At 43.3% G+C, this 18,865-nt stretch overlaps 1 protein-coding gene across 3 annotated transcripts; it reads right to left on the bottom strand.

The window, feature by feature from the left end:
- Nucleotides 1–6,653: 6,653 nt before the first annotated feature.
- Nucleotides 6,654–12,608, bottom strand: LOC111923561 (C-C chemokine receptor type 8-like). Of its 3 annotated transcripts, none has more exons than XM_086849067.1 (4): nt 11,544–12,608; nt 10,800–10,973; nt 8,505–8,608; nt 6,654–8,411 (listed from the first exon to the last, which is right to left on the bottom strand). In XM_086849067.1, exons 3-4 carry the CDS (start codon nt 8,597–8,599, stop codon nt 7,544–7,546), a joined length of 963 nt encoding a protein of 320 aa, XP_086705193.1. In that variant the 5' UTR covers nt 8,600–8,608; nt 10,800–10,973; nt 11,544–12,608; the 3' UTR covers nt 6,654–7,543. The 3 variants fall into 3 exon arrangements, with proteins under 3 accessions (XP_086705193.1, XP_086705205.1, XP_023775126.1); XM_086849079.1 differs by having other exon boundaries at nt 12,305–12,596; XM_023919358.2 differs by lacking the exon at nt 11,544–12,608 and having other exon boundaries at nt 7,465–8,608; nt 10,800–10,930.
- Nucleotides 12,609–18,865: the final 6,257 nt, after the last annotated feature.

Here is an 18,865-nt window from a genome sequence, read left to right as displayed (position 1 = left end):
GTAATGGCCTTGCAGTTCATCTCATGTTCTAGGCTTTCCATGGAAGGAGAAATGCTGATTTCAGTCCCTGTGTCAAAGCCTGTTCAAGAATTTCAGGCAAAACAGGACAGCATGAGGGAAAGTTCATACTGAGGCAGCTGTTTTCATGTTGCTCCAGTGTGCTGCAGCCTGCCCTTTTATGATGTAATTGAATGAAGTAGATCTTTCATACTAAAAGAGGAATTCAATAAACATCTTAATGAGAATTGTGCTGTGGACTCCTCTCGAGCACCCTCACCCACAGCACCTCACATCAGACATTTTGCTGACTGTCCTCATGTTTACAGGGATGGGCATGTGGCAACTTTGGTTGAGCACAAGGAGGAGCACAAAGCAGGCCTTTGCAAGGTCTGTTAGTAGGAATTCTTTCCCAACTCCTTCAAACTGGAAGGTGTAGACTGCAGGAATCATCTCTCCCACCCTTAGCTGGTAGTTGTCTAGCTAATCTAAGGGCTCCCTCTCTAGTCAAGAGACAGAGGTAGGTATTTGCAGAGGGTGACAAACTGTTTTAAGTTACTCCCCCTTAGAATGGAATGAGCTCTCTTTAATTATATATACAGCCTTAGGCATCAAGTTCAGGGTAGACAGCCAACCTGTGCATTGATAAAACTGTTTCAGATGACCTGAGTAAAATCTTCAGGGCTTTTGGTGATGAGAAACCATTTATTCTGGAAAAACATCAAGTCAAATATTTTTGTTTTGCTGTTCTTTGGGGCTGAGGTGATTTTTTCAGCAGGTAAGCCTGATAATGCTGTCTACTTCCATTGCTGAAGAGGAATAGATCTAAGGTAGACCTAAAGTCGAGTCCAGGTAGCAATGCATCCAGTAGCTGGAACAGATTTGTTATGGCACTGTGAAGACTGTACCCTGCTAATGCCCATGAAAACTGCATGTGCTACCTATCATGGCACAGAAGTAAGGCTGGAAATGCTGTCCTCCTTTTCCCCTACATCCTCATACCCATGAAGATGTTGCAAAACTGTGTTTTTGGATGGGTAGGAAGATACATAAAACAGTTCCTGTTGGTGGCTTATACAAGTTGACTCATTAGATGTTCAGGTGTCACAGTACTTACAGCTTTAGGGCACTTCACAGAGCCTTGGAGGAGTAAGACTTGACAACAGGCATGTAAATAAACTCAGAGTCCTATATACTCTTAAGATATTCTGCATTACTCACAGAAGAATGACACAAGGACTGATCAATGCAATCTGCCCTTCATGTTAACCTCTCGGTACAGACATTGTGGTGCTCAGTCCTCCATCACAATGCTTGGCTCAGTTTGCAGAAGGCACCCTTCCAGCTGAGGGACTGGTTATTTGGGGTTCTCTTTATTGCACTTCACTGCAGTGCAGGAGCAGACCCTATCTAATGTTCACTACCCAGGCCCTTCTCGGAGTGTAGAATTCTGCTTTTCCCTCGTGTTCATATCTCTAGTTCTGTCAGGCTAATCTCTGAGTCCTTCACAGATATTATTGTATTTGCCTTCTTACCACATTTATGAGATGAAGCAATACAGCTATGTCCATTTTGCAAGCATCCACTAATCTGTGCAAACTGGTTTGTAAACTGTTTTTCTCCAAAGCAAAGTACTGTGCTGGGGCAGGGTTCTCATCTCTTCTAACTGCTGGTTCTTGATCTTCACATGGATTTTTGGAATATGAGGATCACAACAGCAGAGGCTATCTATGAAATACCTTGCTTAGTGTCAGTAGAAAGATGCTTGTGTGCTAGAGTTAATCACTTTGGGGTGGTATCAGCTCTAAGTATCTCACTCCCTTGATGTGCCTGTCCTATGATAAGCAGCCCTGTGATATGCAGATTCCAGTAGTATTTGTGGCACAGGACTTGGTATCTCTGAAATGCAAGTCTTTCCTGATTTTGCTTCTTGGGTATCTGCAGGACTGCTCAGTGAAACTGAACCTGAAAGACACAAATGGCTCTAAATAGTCTTCAGTCTTCTCAGAGACTGGCCTCACACTCCCGTGCACCTACCTGGGAGACTCTGCTGTATTTCTGAGAAAACTCCCCATGGAGAGTCCAGCAGCTTGAGGCCAGCTTGGAAGCCACACTACACCAATTTACACACATAATGAATCTGATGTTAGTCATCTTCTGGCAAGGTTTCTTTATGGGTGGAGGCACCACTTCCTTCATAACTTTTATAGAGAAAACAAAAAGGATACACAGAGCTTCAGATAAGTCATCAAACCCTTTTTCACAGTTCACAGCAAACTAACCACACACAGAGTCTGTGGTAATACAGACTTCAAATTCTTCTCCATCCTCAGCAAAAGAGGATGATTTTGATATTTTCTGTACTGTGGTAGATTAAACTTTATTTCATCCTCTTTATCTCTTTTTTAATTTTAAGGCAGAACTAATTGTTGTCTCCTAATGGGAATGGAAGAGCTAGTTTACAGCTTTGTCACGAGGGAGATGTTTCACACCTGCTCTGTCGGTTGAATGGTTATAGATCGGCTGTTTGTGTCCCTGTGCAAAACTGTCTCAGCAAGAGTGATAGGAAGACAAGACCATCTGTGTTTGTAAGGCTTTCAGATCACATTGCAGGAATTGTTTTACATTAAGCACGTGCAAACTAGCTCATTCTTCTTGGAAAGATTGTGTGTTAAATGAAAGCAAGCCACAAGTAAGTGATAGAAATAATTTCAATGAAAAAGCTGTGTGAGCTAGAGAATTTATAGGAGAACTGATACTTCTGTCTTAGTTGTACTGAAGTATGCTGAGATAAAGGCCTACATAAAGATTGACATGAATCCTAGGGGGAAAAAATATTTTCAATGCCTAATGTGCACTTGGTTTCACCTGAAATCTCAAAACCTAACTATCACTGACATGTTTGTCTGGGGATTTAACCCAGACTGGTGCTCCATTTCACAAGACTTCATCAAGTCACACTGTATTTTCAATGCTACTGGATATTGGAGAAGTTTAGTGTCTATTACTGTTTTTTTGCACTGTCCAGGAACCATTTCTTGTCTGCTAGTTGTTCGTATGTTAAATACATTAAACATTAAATGCTTGCAGAGCGCTCACCACTGGCACTGCCAACTTCCCTCCCTCTACACATCTCACTGAAAAGACGGCCAGGGAAGTCTGAGCCCTCCCAGCCTGCGTTTTTCTAATCTGAAATCAGGGAGTCACTCCTGAGGTACAACCTAACATTTTCTCTGCTTGAGAAAGAAGCTTAAAAAAGACTAGGGCCAAAGGCTCTGGACATGAGCCACAACCTGGAGAAGCTGTGCCAGAAGGCTGTGACAAGTGAAAGCAGTTTGTCATCTAGCTTGAGAATCAGTGTGAAGGAAGAAAACAGGAGGGCTCGCTAGGAAGAGACACAGACTGACCAGCTGAGACTGGAGAGCACTGGGAGGGATGAGAGAGGACAGCTGATTATCTTCTTCAGGCCAAGAAGAGTAAAGGAACTGCTGACAGAGAGAGAGAGCAAGCAGTTGGGCACAGGAGTCATCTAAGGGCTACCGGAGTGGTGAGCAGATTTCTGAGATTTTCAGGTTCTTAAAGAAAGTTAAAGTTGGGTGTGCTTCAGAACTTAGTGGTGTTCTGAGGTAATTTCAGCAGAAATTGCAAACCACAGAAAGTTTTGTATCTCACTTCTGGGTTAATTTTTTAATGCATTTGGCGTTTGCACTGGATAATGTATTCTAATTAAGATGTATTCTAATCTAATGTAATCTAATTCTAATGTATTTCTAATTAAGAGAAAAACCCACACAAAGTATGAGGCAGAAGATGGTGTGAGGTGTTTCTGTACCCAAGATTCTAGTGTAAGGACTACAAGTAGTTAGACTGTGTGGCCACAAGAGCAATGTCATTGATTTTGGCTATTCCAACTATCCTTTATAACTTGAGCTTAAATAAGAGAAGGAAGTAATGCATACTTCTTACCTGGATCTTTTTAACTCTGATTCAAGCCCTGGGAAATATTATGGAAATTCCCAATGAGTGCTGTATCCTGCCATACTGAATTCAGTGGTGGATCTCAGACTGGAGGGTGGGACAAATGGAGGACATCTGAAATTCAGTCTCACACCTTCTTAAGTTTAGGCTGTTCCATGGTAAGTCAACAGAACCGAGGAACACTGTGAAAGCTCTGAACTTGGTAATCATAGGCTGGAGAAAAGCCAGAAGAAATCACAAACAGCACCACAATATGCATTATTATTTTGCTTTTCTAACTGTCAGTGCTCCTTTGCAGTGCTTTGCACAGTATTAGTATACTTCAATTATTTTAAAGGTCTAGGAGGTGTTTTTGAGGATGTGCACATTTGGCCAAGAGACATTGCAGCAAAGTAGGGTCAGACCTGGATAAGGTCACAGTGTCACAGGCATCGTGCTAGAAAAGGACAGGGAAACATGAGACAGAAACGTCTGTGAAACATGTTAGATGAAAATCAATAGCTAGAAAATTCAAGCCCTTCAGAACAGATGCAGGTCAGAGCTGGTAGGGGAATGTTACTAAATGTGAAAAGTGGTTTTTAGTAGTTTAACTGGCAATCCGATATCAATGGTTTCAATACAGCTTGGTCTCTGGAAAAACAATAATTGCTTTAGATGTGCAACATCTCATTAGAAGATCTGTTCTACAAACAGCAATAATTTCCTTATTCCATCCTCTTCTGATCACATTTCCACTAATTTGCTGGAACAAGATTGAGCTATATATTTTGGCATCTATATTCACAGTATCACACCCAGCCCCAGGAAATCCAGGTGACATTAAACTTGACTGTTACTTGGTGCTTTTGCAGTGGTATTTGCAGCTGACATCATCTCAGCACATGAAAACTAACTGGTCTAGTTATGAGTAGACTGCAAAATTTCTTTTACCAATATTACTGTGTGTCAGAACCCTTGAAACTGAGTAAATAGTGCATCTGCTACCTTTATTCCAAGATGATTACACTTGTAGAGAAAAGTAGATTGTCATTGACAAGTTTCTTCCTAAAAAAATGTATAATTGAAGAAATGGCACTACCAGCTCATTATTATTATTATTATTATCCTGTGAATGTAGTGCTCTTTTCCAGAACTCTTTCAGTGCATACAAGTGCAAAAATTTTTGAACATTGTCTAGTGTCTCCACAGATTCTTTCCATCATATCAAAGAGTAGCCTAAAGTCTTGTGGTCCAAACCACTAAGAATAAAGTTTCATGTTTAGAGAAGAGGCACAACACTTCTGGGTGCTCTGCTGTGTACAAGTGCTTTGGGGTGGTGCTGGGTATATTTCTGTCTCTGTCCTGGTAGTTCTTACAATCAAAGAGGAGAAATACCTACATGTATTATTTCTTTTTGCAGCCACATTATACAGAGGAGGAGCCTGCTGAAGGGAAAAGTGTCCTCAGAATCTGCAGTCTGGGTCTGGGACTGTGAGAGACTGTCTGTCCTTGGGCAGAGGATCTATGCTCCTGAATTCTTAAACACCAGGCTTTTAAATACAGCAGTGGAGAATGAGGGGGTTGAACTCTTCAGTGAGCCCAGCAAAGCACATTTTTTACTCTTTGGTTAAGGCTTCACATATCATTTAGGCTAAATTCTGCTACTGCACAGACACACAGAGCATTATTTCAGTAGAAGTTGTACAAAAAAAAAAAAATGAAAGAAAGAAAAAGAAACCAGAGTTTGACCCTTGTCTTGTAACCTGGAGAGAATCTTACTGCTCATTAGGAAAGTGCCAGTAGTGAGGGCTGGTCAGACAACATTTCCATTAATTTCCATTATCCCTTCTCAAAATACCAGTTAAATCAGAATATATAGATATAAGTTCTATTTTATCTCCTTTCCTCAGCTGAAAGATAAACGTGTAAAATGCTGCTAAGTATCACTAAATATTTTAAACAGAAATACTTTTATCCAAACCCCAAAATCTGGCCACAGGGAAAAGACATCTGACCTGAGATGCTGACCCATGTTTCTTTTCAATCATTAAAGTCTCTATGCAGTCCAAAGACCCTCACAGAAATGCACAGAGAGTTTTATTCCTAAACAGAAGTTTTCTGAGAAGTGAAATAATGTAATAATTGAGTTGCAGGGAATTTCTTATCCATTGGGGAATAAAACCTAGAAATGTTACTTATGCTATCTATAGTAAAACAAAGAAGCATTTTCTATACCATAAAATTAATAGCAAGAATATTCTGGCACCAAGGTTATTTTTTTAGTTTTAATTTTTAGGAAGGATAAAACCATGAAATTATATTTTCAGGACGAATGATAGAATTAGGAAAATATTAAAAAAAATACTACCTTAAAAAATAAAATCTTTGACAATATCTAGGCTGTGTTTTCCCTGATTTCAGGTTTTCTCTTGATTAGCTTTTAAAAATGTGTTTGCATTAATACTACCTCAATATTAATGTTATCTTTTCCCTGTGAATTTTTACTGGGATTTGGAGAACAAAGCTTCCTCAGCAGAAAAGTGGAGAAAAGACTTATTTTGCTGAGAACTTCAGGGTGCCTCTCAATTCCATCAGATGCATTTTATGTGATACCCACTCAAAAATAAGCAAACTCAAAGTTTCCTTATCCTTACTGAGGCTTGTGACTCATTAGGCAGACTACCAAGAATCAAGACAAAAAAGGTGTAGCTAATGTTTATTCAAAGAAAGCATTTTTAAAATGGCAGAAAATAAAGACATTTGAGAAAAGAGATGGAGCCTACTTTGCTACAGGTCATGATGATGATGATGATGACCATTATGATGGTTACATTTAGCAGGGGGAACTGGAGGCACAGAGCTGGAGCTCCCACAGCTCCAGAGATGATGCAGAGCCCTCACCTGCTCTGAGGACAATGTTTCCAAGTGCAGGAGCCTCCACGAGTGACCAGTGTAGGGGACACCTGGAGCCACTGCTTTATTATTTTTGGAGGCATCACTACCAAAGGCTGCTCTGGATGGCAGCAGTTCCAAGGATTCCAGGGCTGTGCCCCTGGGACCATCCCACAACAAACAGGGTCCTGAGCTGGGGGTGGTTTTCATCTTGGACCTGAGGCAAAGGGGAAATGGTGACAGTGTCTGAGGTGACTCCCTCTTTGCAATATGAAGCAATCCCATGCCTGGCCACTTCTCCACTTTCCAGAGCGGTGTCACACCCTTGTCCCAGGGATGTAGGGATTCAGCTTCCACAGGGCAGAGCATACTTGGGGGTGAGGCAGAAGCGAAGCTTTTGTCAGAGGAGAAAAGAGACACTAGAGGAAGCAGTCTGCTTGCTGCAGTGTATTAAAGGATCTCTAAAACTTAATTAAAAATTATTCTGTGGCAGTGTAGGGTCACCACTCTACAAATGCACTGGTTCTCTTGGGAAATCAGTGCCACAAGTTCTTATGTGGCAGCTCACAGCGTATCCCAACAGGAGGCACAGACATACTGCATCTCCCAAGGGATGCTGCACACATGGTACAACCGCCAGGACCACAGCAGACCTTCGGCCAGCTCCTCACACCAGCAGAAGGTGGCTCAGGTGTGTTCACAGGACCCCTGCACTGTCAGACCAGCCAGAGACCTGGGAGGGTGCTGAAAACGACTGTCCAGCCCCAGCACCTCCTGCAGGGCTGGAGAGGACACGACCACAGGACTGAAGGAGTCCTTTCAGATGAGCCTTGAATGTCACGCCAGCGAAGGCGTAGATGATGGGGTTCAGGCAGCAGTGGATGAAGGAGATGGTTTCTGTCAGCTGCAGGGCCAGTGCTATCTGGGAGCTCGCCTTGCAGTCATTGATGATGTGCAGGCTCTGCAGAGAGTCGAGGAACAGCGCGATGTTGAAAGGAGTCCAGAAAAGGAAGAAAACTATGACGATGATGAAGATCATCTTGATTGCCTTGACCTTGTTCTGGTTTTTACATTTTTGCAGGTTTTTTAATATCTGAGTGTAGCAGAAAACAAGGATGCTAAAGGGAATTAAGAGGCCCAAGATATTGGCTGCAAACTGAGAAGCAACCTTCCAGGTATTGTCACCTGGGGGATATGTGGGGACACACTGCAAAACCTGCTCGATCTCCAGCTCCTGGCTGAACATGATGTTGGGTACAGAAGCCAAGCCGGCCACCAGCCACAGGATCAAGCTGATAATTATGCCACAAGTGGCTGTCCGTATCCTCATGGCATAGACAGCATGGACAATCGCTATGTACCTGTCCACGCTCATGAGGGTTATAAAGAAAATACTGCTATAAAAACCTGTGTAGTAAATGCCAGCCATTATCTTACACATGGCATTGCCAAAAACCCACTGGTCTGAAGCATAGTGGGCTTGGAAAGGGAGGGGCAAAACGAAGAGGAGATCAGAGGCTGCGAGGTTCAGCAGGCAGATGTCAGTCATTGTTGTCAGCCTTTTCCTGGTCAGGAGAACCCAGAGAACCAAGGAGTTTCCCAGGAGGCAGAAGACAAACACAAGGCAGTAAAGAATTGGCAGAAAGAGGGATTTAAACCTGCGAAAGTTGTTTCCTTCATTACACGGAGCAGTGTTTTCATCATATCCATAGTCATATTCTGTTGTGCCAAGGAATTGGCTGGTGGGATTCATCTCAGATACCTGTGAAGGAAAGAGAAAGGGTTAAAAATGTCTGGCTGTCCTGGCACAGCACTCCCACGGTGGCTTCTGCTTCTGTCTGTGCTGTGTTGAGCCTGTGGGTCAGCCTCCAGGCAGAGGGGGACTACATAATTCAGACAAGAAGAGCTGTACCACCCAAAGGGCTGTCCTGTAGTGTGCTGATTGTTCCTGTACACGTGTAAGTGTGAGCACTGGGATGCTCTCTGTTTCCATGAAACTGCTTTAGTGCCAGTGGACCAGCACTTCATCATCACAATGACAGGGAAAAATTCAGGTCTCTGAATAGTCATAATGATTAAAAAATTACAAATCCTGCATCTGATCTAAGGATCTCAATTTTCTTGTGCTCCCTGAGATGGGGAAGCTTTTTGCCTGTAGCATAAAGACTCTCGTAAAAGCGTTTTGCCTGGTGAAGCCATCACCAAGCAGCCAAACCTCATATTTAGCAGAGCTGATCAGGGCTAGGTACTGGCACAGAGTGCAGAGACACGCAAGCTACTTTTCCATGTGTGGGTCCAGGATTGCATGCAAAAAGCTCAGCAGCAACAAGGACCTCACAGGGCTGCACAGCAACCCCTGCAGTGCTAAGCTCTGAGCTGCCACCAACCTCCAGGGCAGCTGGTGAGCAGCTTGGCTGTGTCTTTTGCCACAACACAGCAGCTTAGCACTCCTGCCTGTTCTGTCCCACTTCAGTTTTCTAGTGTAGAGAAAAACCAAAACATTAGTGGGAATGGTTCCTCTCTCTCACTTCTGAAGAATTACAATGAAGGCAGCCTCAAAATAGTAAAATAATCTGACATGTTATCCAAGAGTGAGTCAGTGCTTTAGCCAGCTCTTTTATTGTTTCAGATGTCAGTTCATGACCCCTATAAAAGCAGATCGGGTTTCCAGACTTGAGTGATCACATTTTAAGAAGTGATGATTCTTTCAGAAGAGTTTGGTTTTTCACTGCTAAGACATTTGAAAGTTTAGGCTGTGCTCCACCTGTGTTGCACCTGCTTACATCTTGACCACATCTTGAAAGAGCTTCAAAGACACAGAGTTTCCAGGAAGGCAGAATAATTTGCAATAACCATTGCTGTTAAGATGAAGCAATAACATTAACGGAAGTGATTAGTTCTATAGAAGTAGATGATGTGCTCTCCTGAATTAAAAATTACTGCCTGGAGATACAAAAAGGGAGAGAACAGTGAAAACTTTTTGTATTGATAGGAAGGAATCACAATTCACCCCTTCTTGCCTGGCTGTGCCACCTGTGGGGGGAACAGAATGATCTGAAAGTGAGACAAATGTATGTCAAACAGGAAAAGAGCCCAGAGGAGTGCCAGTGTCTGTCCTCTACTCCAGGTGTGGATGCTGCTCATGCCTCACTGACCCTGCCTCAGCTTTCCTTGAGGCACCAGAACTGTTTCAATTGGTGTGTGCAATGCAGAGAAAACTGTTACAGCATTCCACCCCACAGAATTCCTTGTACAGAAATAAATAATGAGAGAAAAGCTGTGCTGCAACACTGAATTACATCAATAGTGTAATTCTCTACTGTATTGAGCTCTTAGCTGTAGCTAAGACAGCTGCATTATGAATTTTAACTGTGTATACAGCATAAATCTTTAAATATTTAGTTTGTGAGTAGCTAGATAAAGACTCTTCTTGCAGCAACAGATAAAGGTAAAGAATATTTCCTGCTAATACTTTTGATGTGTGAAACTGACACGCTGTGACTAAGTGATACAGGACTGGCTCTTGTTTCTTAATTTTCTGTCAAGAACCTCTTAAAAGCAGTTCATAGATTCAACTACCAAAACTAAAAAAATATTCAAAAACTAATGAATACTGTGTTAAAGATATATATGTCTATATCTATAAATATGTAGATAGATATGTAGCTATACATAAATCTATGTCTATAAAGCATCTACTTCCAGCAAAACTCAGGTGTTCTTCCTGGGCTGAACAGAGACCGAAGATGCTCTACTTCAGATCACCTTTACACCATTAATGCCTTCAACATCTCCCAAGCAGGCCACAGCATTTTCCATGTTCCCTCCTCTCCACACCACTCAGCAGAACAGTCAAACTGAAAAAGCAGTTCTACGGAAGGTATCAAGGGAGAGGAGGCTGCTGCAGGTATTCAACAGCACATTGAATATGGACACATTGAATTGTCAATTACCTTTGACAGCAGGAAGCCTCTACTCTCTCAGACGGCTCTGGCCCCCTTCTCCTCGTCCCCTGCTGCTTGGGCTCAGGGGTTTCCAGGAGGTTTACTCCACCTTCACCCCACTTCTGCAGACGGCTGAGATTTGGTGATATGCGGCTGTCGAACGGGCAGCAGATACGGGGTAGGCTAGGAAGCAAATAGAAGATTTTATATCTGTGGTAAACAGGAAAAGAGTGAGAGGGCTATCAGGCACCTTCTGCAAAACAAAAATCAAATACATCTCTTCTTTAACACGGCAATGGGCAGCACTCCTTTTAACGTGTTTGCTAAACCATTCTTCTTCACAGCCTCCCCTGATTTAAGTGAAATTTTTAAAAGTCCAGATGTCTCCATCACTTCTAATAAATTTGCAGCTTTTTACAGAAGCTGTTATATAATTTCCAGGTTGCATTATTTTAGTTTTTCATTTTCTTCAGCTAGTAATAACTTGTATACTGCAGTCTGTTTATATCACTCCCAATTAAAAACTAGTTAGCATTTTGAGCAAAATAAGAACTCACAGCTACTGACACCACTTTTTTTATCAAAAACTGATAAAAGTTTTTGATCAGTTCTTATATAGTGAGGATATTTCAGTTTCTTTGCTATCTTGGGTTTTTTTCAAGTCTATTTTAGTGACTTGAGTATGGAAAAGAACAAAATATTGAAGGCAGGCTTAATTTTTTTTATTTTATTCAATTGCTTTAAATTACTTACATTTAGTGAGACACTAAAATTATAGATTGTGGACTCTATAAGTCAGACAAGTTATATGCTTTTTATCCATTAATCTCAACAGGCACAATTTTCCTGACTTTTAAGAGCACAGAGAATACCAGAGGTTCATTCAAGAGGTCCCAAGTAAGTATGTGGCAGATCCAAAACATGATTTTTACTGAAGTTATTCACATGTTCTTTGGTTGCAATTCCAGCTCAAAGTACCTTTACAGGTTGCTGATTGTTGTTGCATAAATGAGTAGTGAAAGAGTCTGAATGAGAAGAAAAGCTAAATACTGAAGGCAGAAGGAAAATGAAAAGCGAGAAAACAGACTGGAAAAAAGGAATAACGTAATGAAGGATCTGGCACTAGTCAGAAGCACAGTCAGAAAAAACCTGTCCCATGAGGTATTCAAAATACTAACAGTGACAAGGGCATCATCCTGCCTCCAAGTACCCAGTTGGTCTCATTACATAAGAGAGATCAGCTCCTCTTATTCTGCTTATATTTTTTTCAGAACTAATTTTTGAAAATTTTTGCAACAGAGCTTTATTTTATTGTATTCTCTGGATATTAATTATATGATTAATAATATGTCAATAGTATGTCCTGGTGTTACAGACACACAGTATGACATAACGTAACTTTATTTTATTTTTTATTTATTATAACTATTTAGGTTTATTTATATTTGTTTAGAAATCAATAAGGTCAGCTTTCATTATTTCTTAGGAACAAAACATTAGTAAATTAAACACACCTCCATTTCCATCATATGCTTTTTGCATTAGTTTGGTTGATAAGTTATTAACACATATTAAAATAAAACAATAGTTTGACATGAAACAAATTAAAGAATAAAACATTTCTGCATTTTAAAACATTAGCACATATTTTAAAATTGAAAAAAAATCCTGACACACAGCCAGAACCTGAGCTTTTCTCAGCAGAGAAAGAGAATTCATGAAATGAGACAGAGGATATGATTTGTCACAAGCAATGAAAGGAATGGAGTAGAGATGAGTTTAGGAAAGGTGCTGTTTCTGACTGGCAGGTGCGAGGGGGTGGGTGGGAGGTAAAATCCACAGGGATGGGCTTGAGAACTGAAGAGAAATGATTACCATGTTGGCTGAAATGGAGATAATTACAATGATGAAAACTAACAGGAGACACCTGTGTTGGGGGACAGGGAAAAATCCACAGATTTTCCCATTCTTCTCCCCATGCTGAGCCCTACTGGCTCTCTTACAACCCAAGAGGGGCATGGGCAGACAGAGCCCTGCTGGGCTGAAGGGCAGTATGGATAAATAACCACCAGCATGTTCACAGATGTGGGTGCTGCAAGATGCAGATGTGCTGAACTTCCCTTGGAAGTTCAGGGGAAGATATCTGGTGGAGGAAGGAGGAGAGGTGCACATTTCCAATCTCCTTCATATCAGCTATGAGCCAGGCTGTAATGACTTGTATCCTTCCCACCACTTTTTCAGTCTGTCAGTAGCAAACACCAAGCCCTGAGTTAAGCAGGGGCTACACAGTCAAACCTGAACTTTCTACCAAGCCAACACACAGCCCCTTGTTGTTCACCTGAGGAGGGTAACAAAGAAAATGTGGTAAACCAGCAAGTGGTAATATAGGAACACAGAAGCTAAAGGTCGCCTGCACTCGAAAGTGCTAAACTCTAGCAGAAAGAGGTGCAGAGAGGCTGCAAGGTGTCAGGACAAGCAGTGCAAGGGCTCAGTGTGGTAAAGCAAGATAATGTAAAGGATATGTTTGCTACATACAGATAACCCAGTGAAGGTATGGACAGGGGAAAAGAGGATTGCATCACCTTGAAAGAGTACAGCCATACAACAGCAATATTTACCTCCTTGGGCACAAGTGAGTTTGCTGCTGGGGCATTGGGGCTGTGGAGCAGGCTTGCTGTGGGAGAAGAAACAGTCAGCTGGTGTAAAATGGTCCTTGGTTAAATGTCTGAAGGGGATGCATGACCTAGGGGCTCTCATAGCCAGGGATAGGACAGCAGGCACCAGGCAATGCCCCCAGGGCCTCAGGATGTTCCCAAGGTGCTGGGTAGGAGCTGAGGAGCTAGAAGTTCTCAAATCTGTTTGTTAAGAACCAATACCCACCCCAGAGCTTCCTTCTCCAGGAGCCTTGGCAGCTGCCCTGTAGAGTCCCTCCAGCTCAATTTTAGCTGGTCCCTAATACCAGGGCTAGAAATACTCTCCATACTCTCTGTGGGATTTCCTGTGAGAAAGAAATACCTCACAGCAAAACAGAGACAACTGGCTGTGGGTATCTCTGGTGCTCCAGCCTAGGGACATTTTGGGTCTATGCACCCACTCAGTACTGTGAGCTACAGGAGGGAAGAGCCGTATGGCATCACCACTTTGTGAAAAGGCTGGTGCAGGCAGTCTCCATTCAAGTTTAAAAATACAGCAAAAATATTGCTGTATGAGGAGCTTTCTGTTTTGTCTGCTCATGTTTTGGCAGTGGCTGTCAGGGTCAGCCTGCAGCAGCCACCACAGCCCCAGACAGATGGCAGGGCTGGGGAGTCTCCAATGTCCGTGCACCACAGTGCTCATGCTTCCCTTTTAGCTGCCACCACAGCCCGTCCTTTACGTGTGCTCAAAGCTGCAGTTTCTGCTGTTTTGTCTTCTGTCAGAAAAGTTGCTTCAGTGTGGAAAAGAGTCCCATGCAACCCTTCATATAGCTGAAGACACTGGGAGACCAAAAGTGATCGGCACATCAGAGTAATGCAGACTTCCACTCCTCCAAACTACTCGGAGTCCCAGGGTCAGGGAAGTGACCCTTCACTGAAGCCCTGTGTTACATGGGAAGATTGTGACACAAACAGCATGGCCACATCTCCAGCTCCTACAGCCAGAAATGTACACTGCCAGTGGTGTCCCCTGTGCACACCAGCTCAGCCTCTGACATCAGTCCCAGAGGGTTTCCTTATCCTGTGGCATCCCTGCAGTTCCTCAGACTGGGGGTGATGGTCAGCTGAGCTGCTGCAAAACCCCTATGCCTGCTTTTGTAGGAACTTCTTCTTCCTACAGATGGTCTAGATGAATTGAGTTTGAACACAGAAAGGGAATTGTAGCTGCCACAGAAGACACCACCAGCAAGAGCTTGCTTTGGCTTCAGGAGTGCTGGCCACAAGCCCTGGTATCACTATTTTTGTCAGCTAAGGCAGATGGGAGGCACTTTTCTGACACCAGGGTACAGGCTCTGGTGATGGGTAAGCAGCCATTAGGAAAATATAGCAAAAAAAGCAGAGTGAGAGAGCCTACCTGGTAGGGTATTTTCCAAGAAAAGGCTAAGTATTTCCTGGATCTGCTTGCTATCATAGCACCCATCTAGAAAGTGGAGGACATGTTTACCTCAATGTGATGCTCAGCTTCCACCTATCTCAGACCTGTGGTAACCAGCCAAGTCAGGCACTCTTATCCAAGAAGATCACTTTCCTCTGCCTTTGCTCAAGAGCAAAATAAAAGAAGTTTCTTAGTCAAAAGGAGGCCTTTCCCTTTCAGATCCACTCTCCCTTTACATCTCAGAGGGCTTACTGTGTCATATTGGAAGAGGGAAGAGATGAACTAGTTCAGCAGAGGAAAACAAACAGTATTAACTGCAATAGGGGTCATGGGATGTTCAGAGATGCTAGGTTGTTCAGCTAAAGTGTTTTGCAAAATACCAGTAGTCATCACTGTTGGTGAGAGGAGCAGTGAGGAGTTTGCAGGAGAAGGTAGCAGTGGGGGGTCAGGGTGAGCATGTCCTCTGCAGCGTGGGAGCAGCTTGGCAAGTAGTGTTTTGATAACTGTCCTACCCCAGATTCCTCCTCCTGGCCATTGGCTCTGTCCCAGTAAACCTCTCCTAAGTGTCTCTGCTGCCTGTATGTCCCAGTAAACCTCTCCTAAGTGTCTCTGCAGCAACTGCCCTTCTCCAGCTGCAGCACCCTCACTGAATCCCTTGCATCATCTTCCTCAGGGCAGCAGGGACAGGCAAGGGGGACACTGAGCCTGGATGTCCAGGGCTGGCTCTTGTACCTGTGAGGTACAAGAGGAAATGCCACACAGGAGCTATCTTTTGAGGAATCCTTGCCTGCTTTAGTTATTTGCACAATGTTTGGGTCTATCAGTATCAGCTATCAACACACCATCTTAGCAGGACTGCATTATCATAATGAAAATTCATTTCATCAGACCACTTCCAGTGTAGAGGTAAACATCTGTCATATGGCTGAATGGTTCATCCCCTTTTCTTGATAAGAATAACATATTTGTATGCCCATGTACAAAGAAGGGGTGAGACTTTGTGACCAGGTAAGATACTGAGTAGTGAGGTTTTTTGACACCAAAAAAGTATATTTTTGTTGACTAAAATATCTCTGAAAATGCCAAGTTGTCTGGGGGAAGGATTTTCTTCTTCCAAATCAAGAAGAAAAAAAGAACAATTGCAATTCTTTATTCTGAGAAGTCCCAGACAGAACACTGCAATTTTTCTTTTTCAAATGTGTCATTTTCAAATATAGCATTTCTTTTTAATAAATAACCTCTTCTTCTAACCCTTCTTCCTCAAAACCGATCAGACTTCAAAGCTTCAAAAACTTTCCAGTAGAACTAAGATGTGTCTGTTCTGCTGATAACAGGCAGAAATTTTTAATTTTCTTTTCAGCTTGATCAGCAAAAAAATTGACACCCTCCACTAAAATGTGGAGTTGTATTACTGTAACAAAGTGCTTGTGTATGCAGACATGTACAAATGTGCACCAGAAAAACCTACTGGCCATTGTTCTGGCTCTTTCTCCTGCAGCAGATGCTCAGTGCAATAAAAAGGGCTGTGAGCCAGAGAATCCTCCAAAAACTGTTGATAAGTTCATGCAGGAGAAGCAGCTGGAGGTATTTGGTGAGGCCTGGACCAGCTCACTCTGCTTCACGCTCTGCTTTTCGCTGCCAGCAGCGAAGCCACAAGGATTATGGCTCTGACAGCTGCAGCCTTGCACAATCGTTTGGTTTCACCCAGGCAGAAATCAGCGCGTTGCAAAACTCCCAGCACAGTAACTCATTCATAGTAGTGTCAGCAGTGAGTGGAATTTTCTCACCCAAGCGTTATGACAGGGTAATTGTGGGACACAAAGGAGTAAACAAATACATCTCTTGCATATGGAGTCTTTGAGAACAAAAATCTTCTCAATCTGTCCCCTACTTGAGGCTTTTTTTTTTTTTTCTCACCCTGGAGCACTTAGGTTTTTAAACCTTTGCTGTCCCAAACTTTGGTTCACCATTGCACCTCTTGGATTTGCATCTGACAGTGCTTTGGCTGAGGGTGGAGAGCAGAGAGAGCTGCAAGCAAGAATCAATTAGAACAGAGAAATCACAGAAGACAGGGCTTCATGGGAAACTGGGTGATCATGGAGCCTGTCCCCTGTCTTGAAGGCAGGGGCAGTGTACCACAGGTACTCTTGCTATGCAGTTGTTTCACCTGCTCCTACAGCCCCTGCTTTCCCCAGATTCTCCTTATGAATCATCCTAGTGCTTCTCCAGATTCACTTCTGAAAAATTTGTCTTCATGCAGAACTCTCCTGGTATAATTTGAGCCTGTTATTTACCTTAGCCATGGAGGAGCAACTAGTTCTAGCTATTTTAAAATATTATAAAGCAAAGTTTTCCTTCAATTTTAATAGCTCACAATTCATGTTTTTTCCTCTGAAGTTATGCTTTCTATATTGTTAATTGTAGTTGCTGTTCTTTGGTGACTGTCCAATTTTTCTTAGTCTTTTTTTGTATTGCAGTGCCCCGAACTGGCAAAGCAGACTGGAAGTATCATCTGTCTAGGTTGTTTTCTAGATGTTTTCTTTTGCAGTCACATAGCACTGGTGGTTCACAGATCTTTTGTGCTGGATTTTAGTGCCCAGGTGCTTTCTCCAGAAGTGCTGCCTTCCCCATGCTGTGTTTGTGGCCTCAGCTGACCCTGCCCATGGGGAGAGTGGTTACCTGTGCTTAATGCACTTCAGCCCATTGCTGCCAGGTTTTTTCATCTGTCAAGGTCATCCTGTCTCCCAGTACATTTGTACCACTTCCCAATATGATGGCATGTGTAAAAGTAGCAAAATCATGCACCAGAGCTTCATCCAGAGCAGCAAAGTGTAGCAAATGCTGGTTTGTGCAAGGGCAGGGTGCAGTGGTGGATGCAGGATCCTTCTGGGCAGCTCTCCTGTCCAGTGGCAGCTCCTCAGGAGTTTGTCTGAGCACTTGTGCACCCACATAAAGGCTTTTTGAGGTGCTCAGAAAGCTTGCTAGCTCTAAGGTATGGGATACCGCTGCTTTGCCATGTGGCATGAGCTGTAACTGAGGCTGATTTGACATTTGACTCTGGGAAAATCTGTATCAGCCCCAACTCTTTTTATTTCTCTGAAGCCTTCTTATTCCTTCTAGTGTTTTCCAGAAACTGTAATTGCACTGGCACATAATTCCTTCTCTGGCATAAACTGATGGCTCCCCACTGGATAATCCCTGTGCTGGTTGGCTGCCCAGAGATCACCACCACACCTTGGCACTGGCCACACTGGCTCAGAGCAAAGGTGGCCACCAGCCACCAGCACCCCAGCTGGGTGGCCCTGCCCCATTAGCACCCAGTTGCAGCTGCCCCACCCTGCCCAGCCCAGCCAGGGCAGAGCTCAGATCCCAGCACTGAGCCAGGCAGTGCCTCTCAGAGACCACTGAAAAGCACAAATGGCTTCACCACTTCTGCCTCTCAGCTGGCCTCAGACCATGCCAGCCCAGGGGCTGTGAGGAACCTCAGCCTCAGGGTGGGAAACTCCCCATGTGGGTACCAGGGCCCATGTCTGTCTCCATTTATGCTGCAGGAGCCTCCTCTGGAAGAATCCCCTGATGACTATCAGATTTTTAAAGGAAAAGGTAAAACAGATGAAAACATGCTCTTAAAACAGGGAAGTCTGTGTAGTTTAAAACTGGGTTGATGACTCAGACACCCTGGATTCAAATGTTCACCCTGCCACTGGCAGGCTGCTCAGCACAAAAGCATCATGCACTGAAATCTGGGTATCTGGCATTTCCCATCTGACCACGGTGGCTACAATCTCCAAGCAGGCATCTGTGTGGCACTGTCCTGTCCCCTTCAGGCCTCTGCCCTTGCCAGGGGCTGAAAAGAGGCTTTGTTGGGGTAACACACACCTATGCTGCTGCAGTGTGAGCAGAGGTATTAGGAGAGCTTGGCAACACCACTGATAAATCTTTATTTGAGTCGCTGGTAAACAGGAAGCCGATGAACAGCTTTACTATTTTTCTTCAGTTTTTAGGTT

The sequence above is a fragment of the Cyanistes caeruleus genome, chromosome 1 (genome assembly GCF_971803275.1).
Source record: "Cyanistes caeruleus chromosome 1, bCyaCae1.hap1.1, whole genome shotgun sequence".
NCBI lineage: Eukaryota > Metazoa > Chordata > Aves > Passeriformes > Paridae > Cyanistes > Cyanistes caeruleus.
Note: the sequence above shows the minus strand (reverse complement) of the source record. Positions and strands in the feature narration are given on the sequence as shown.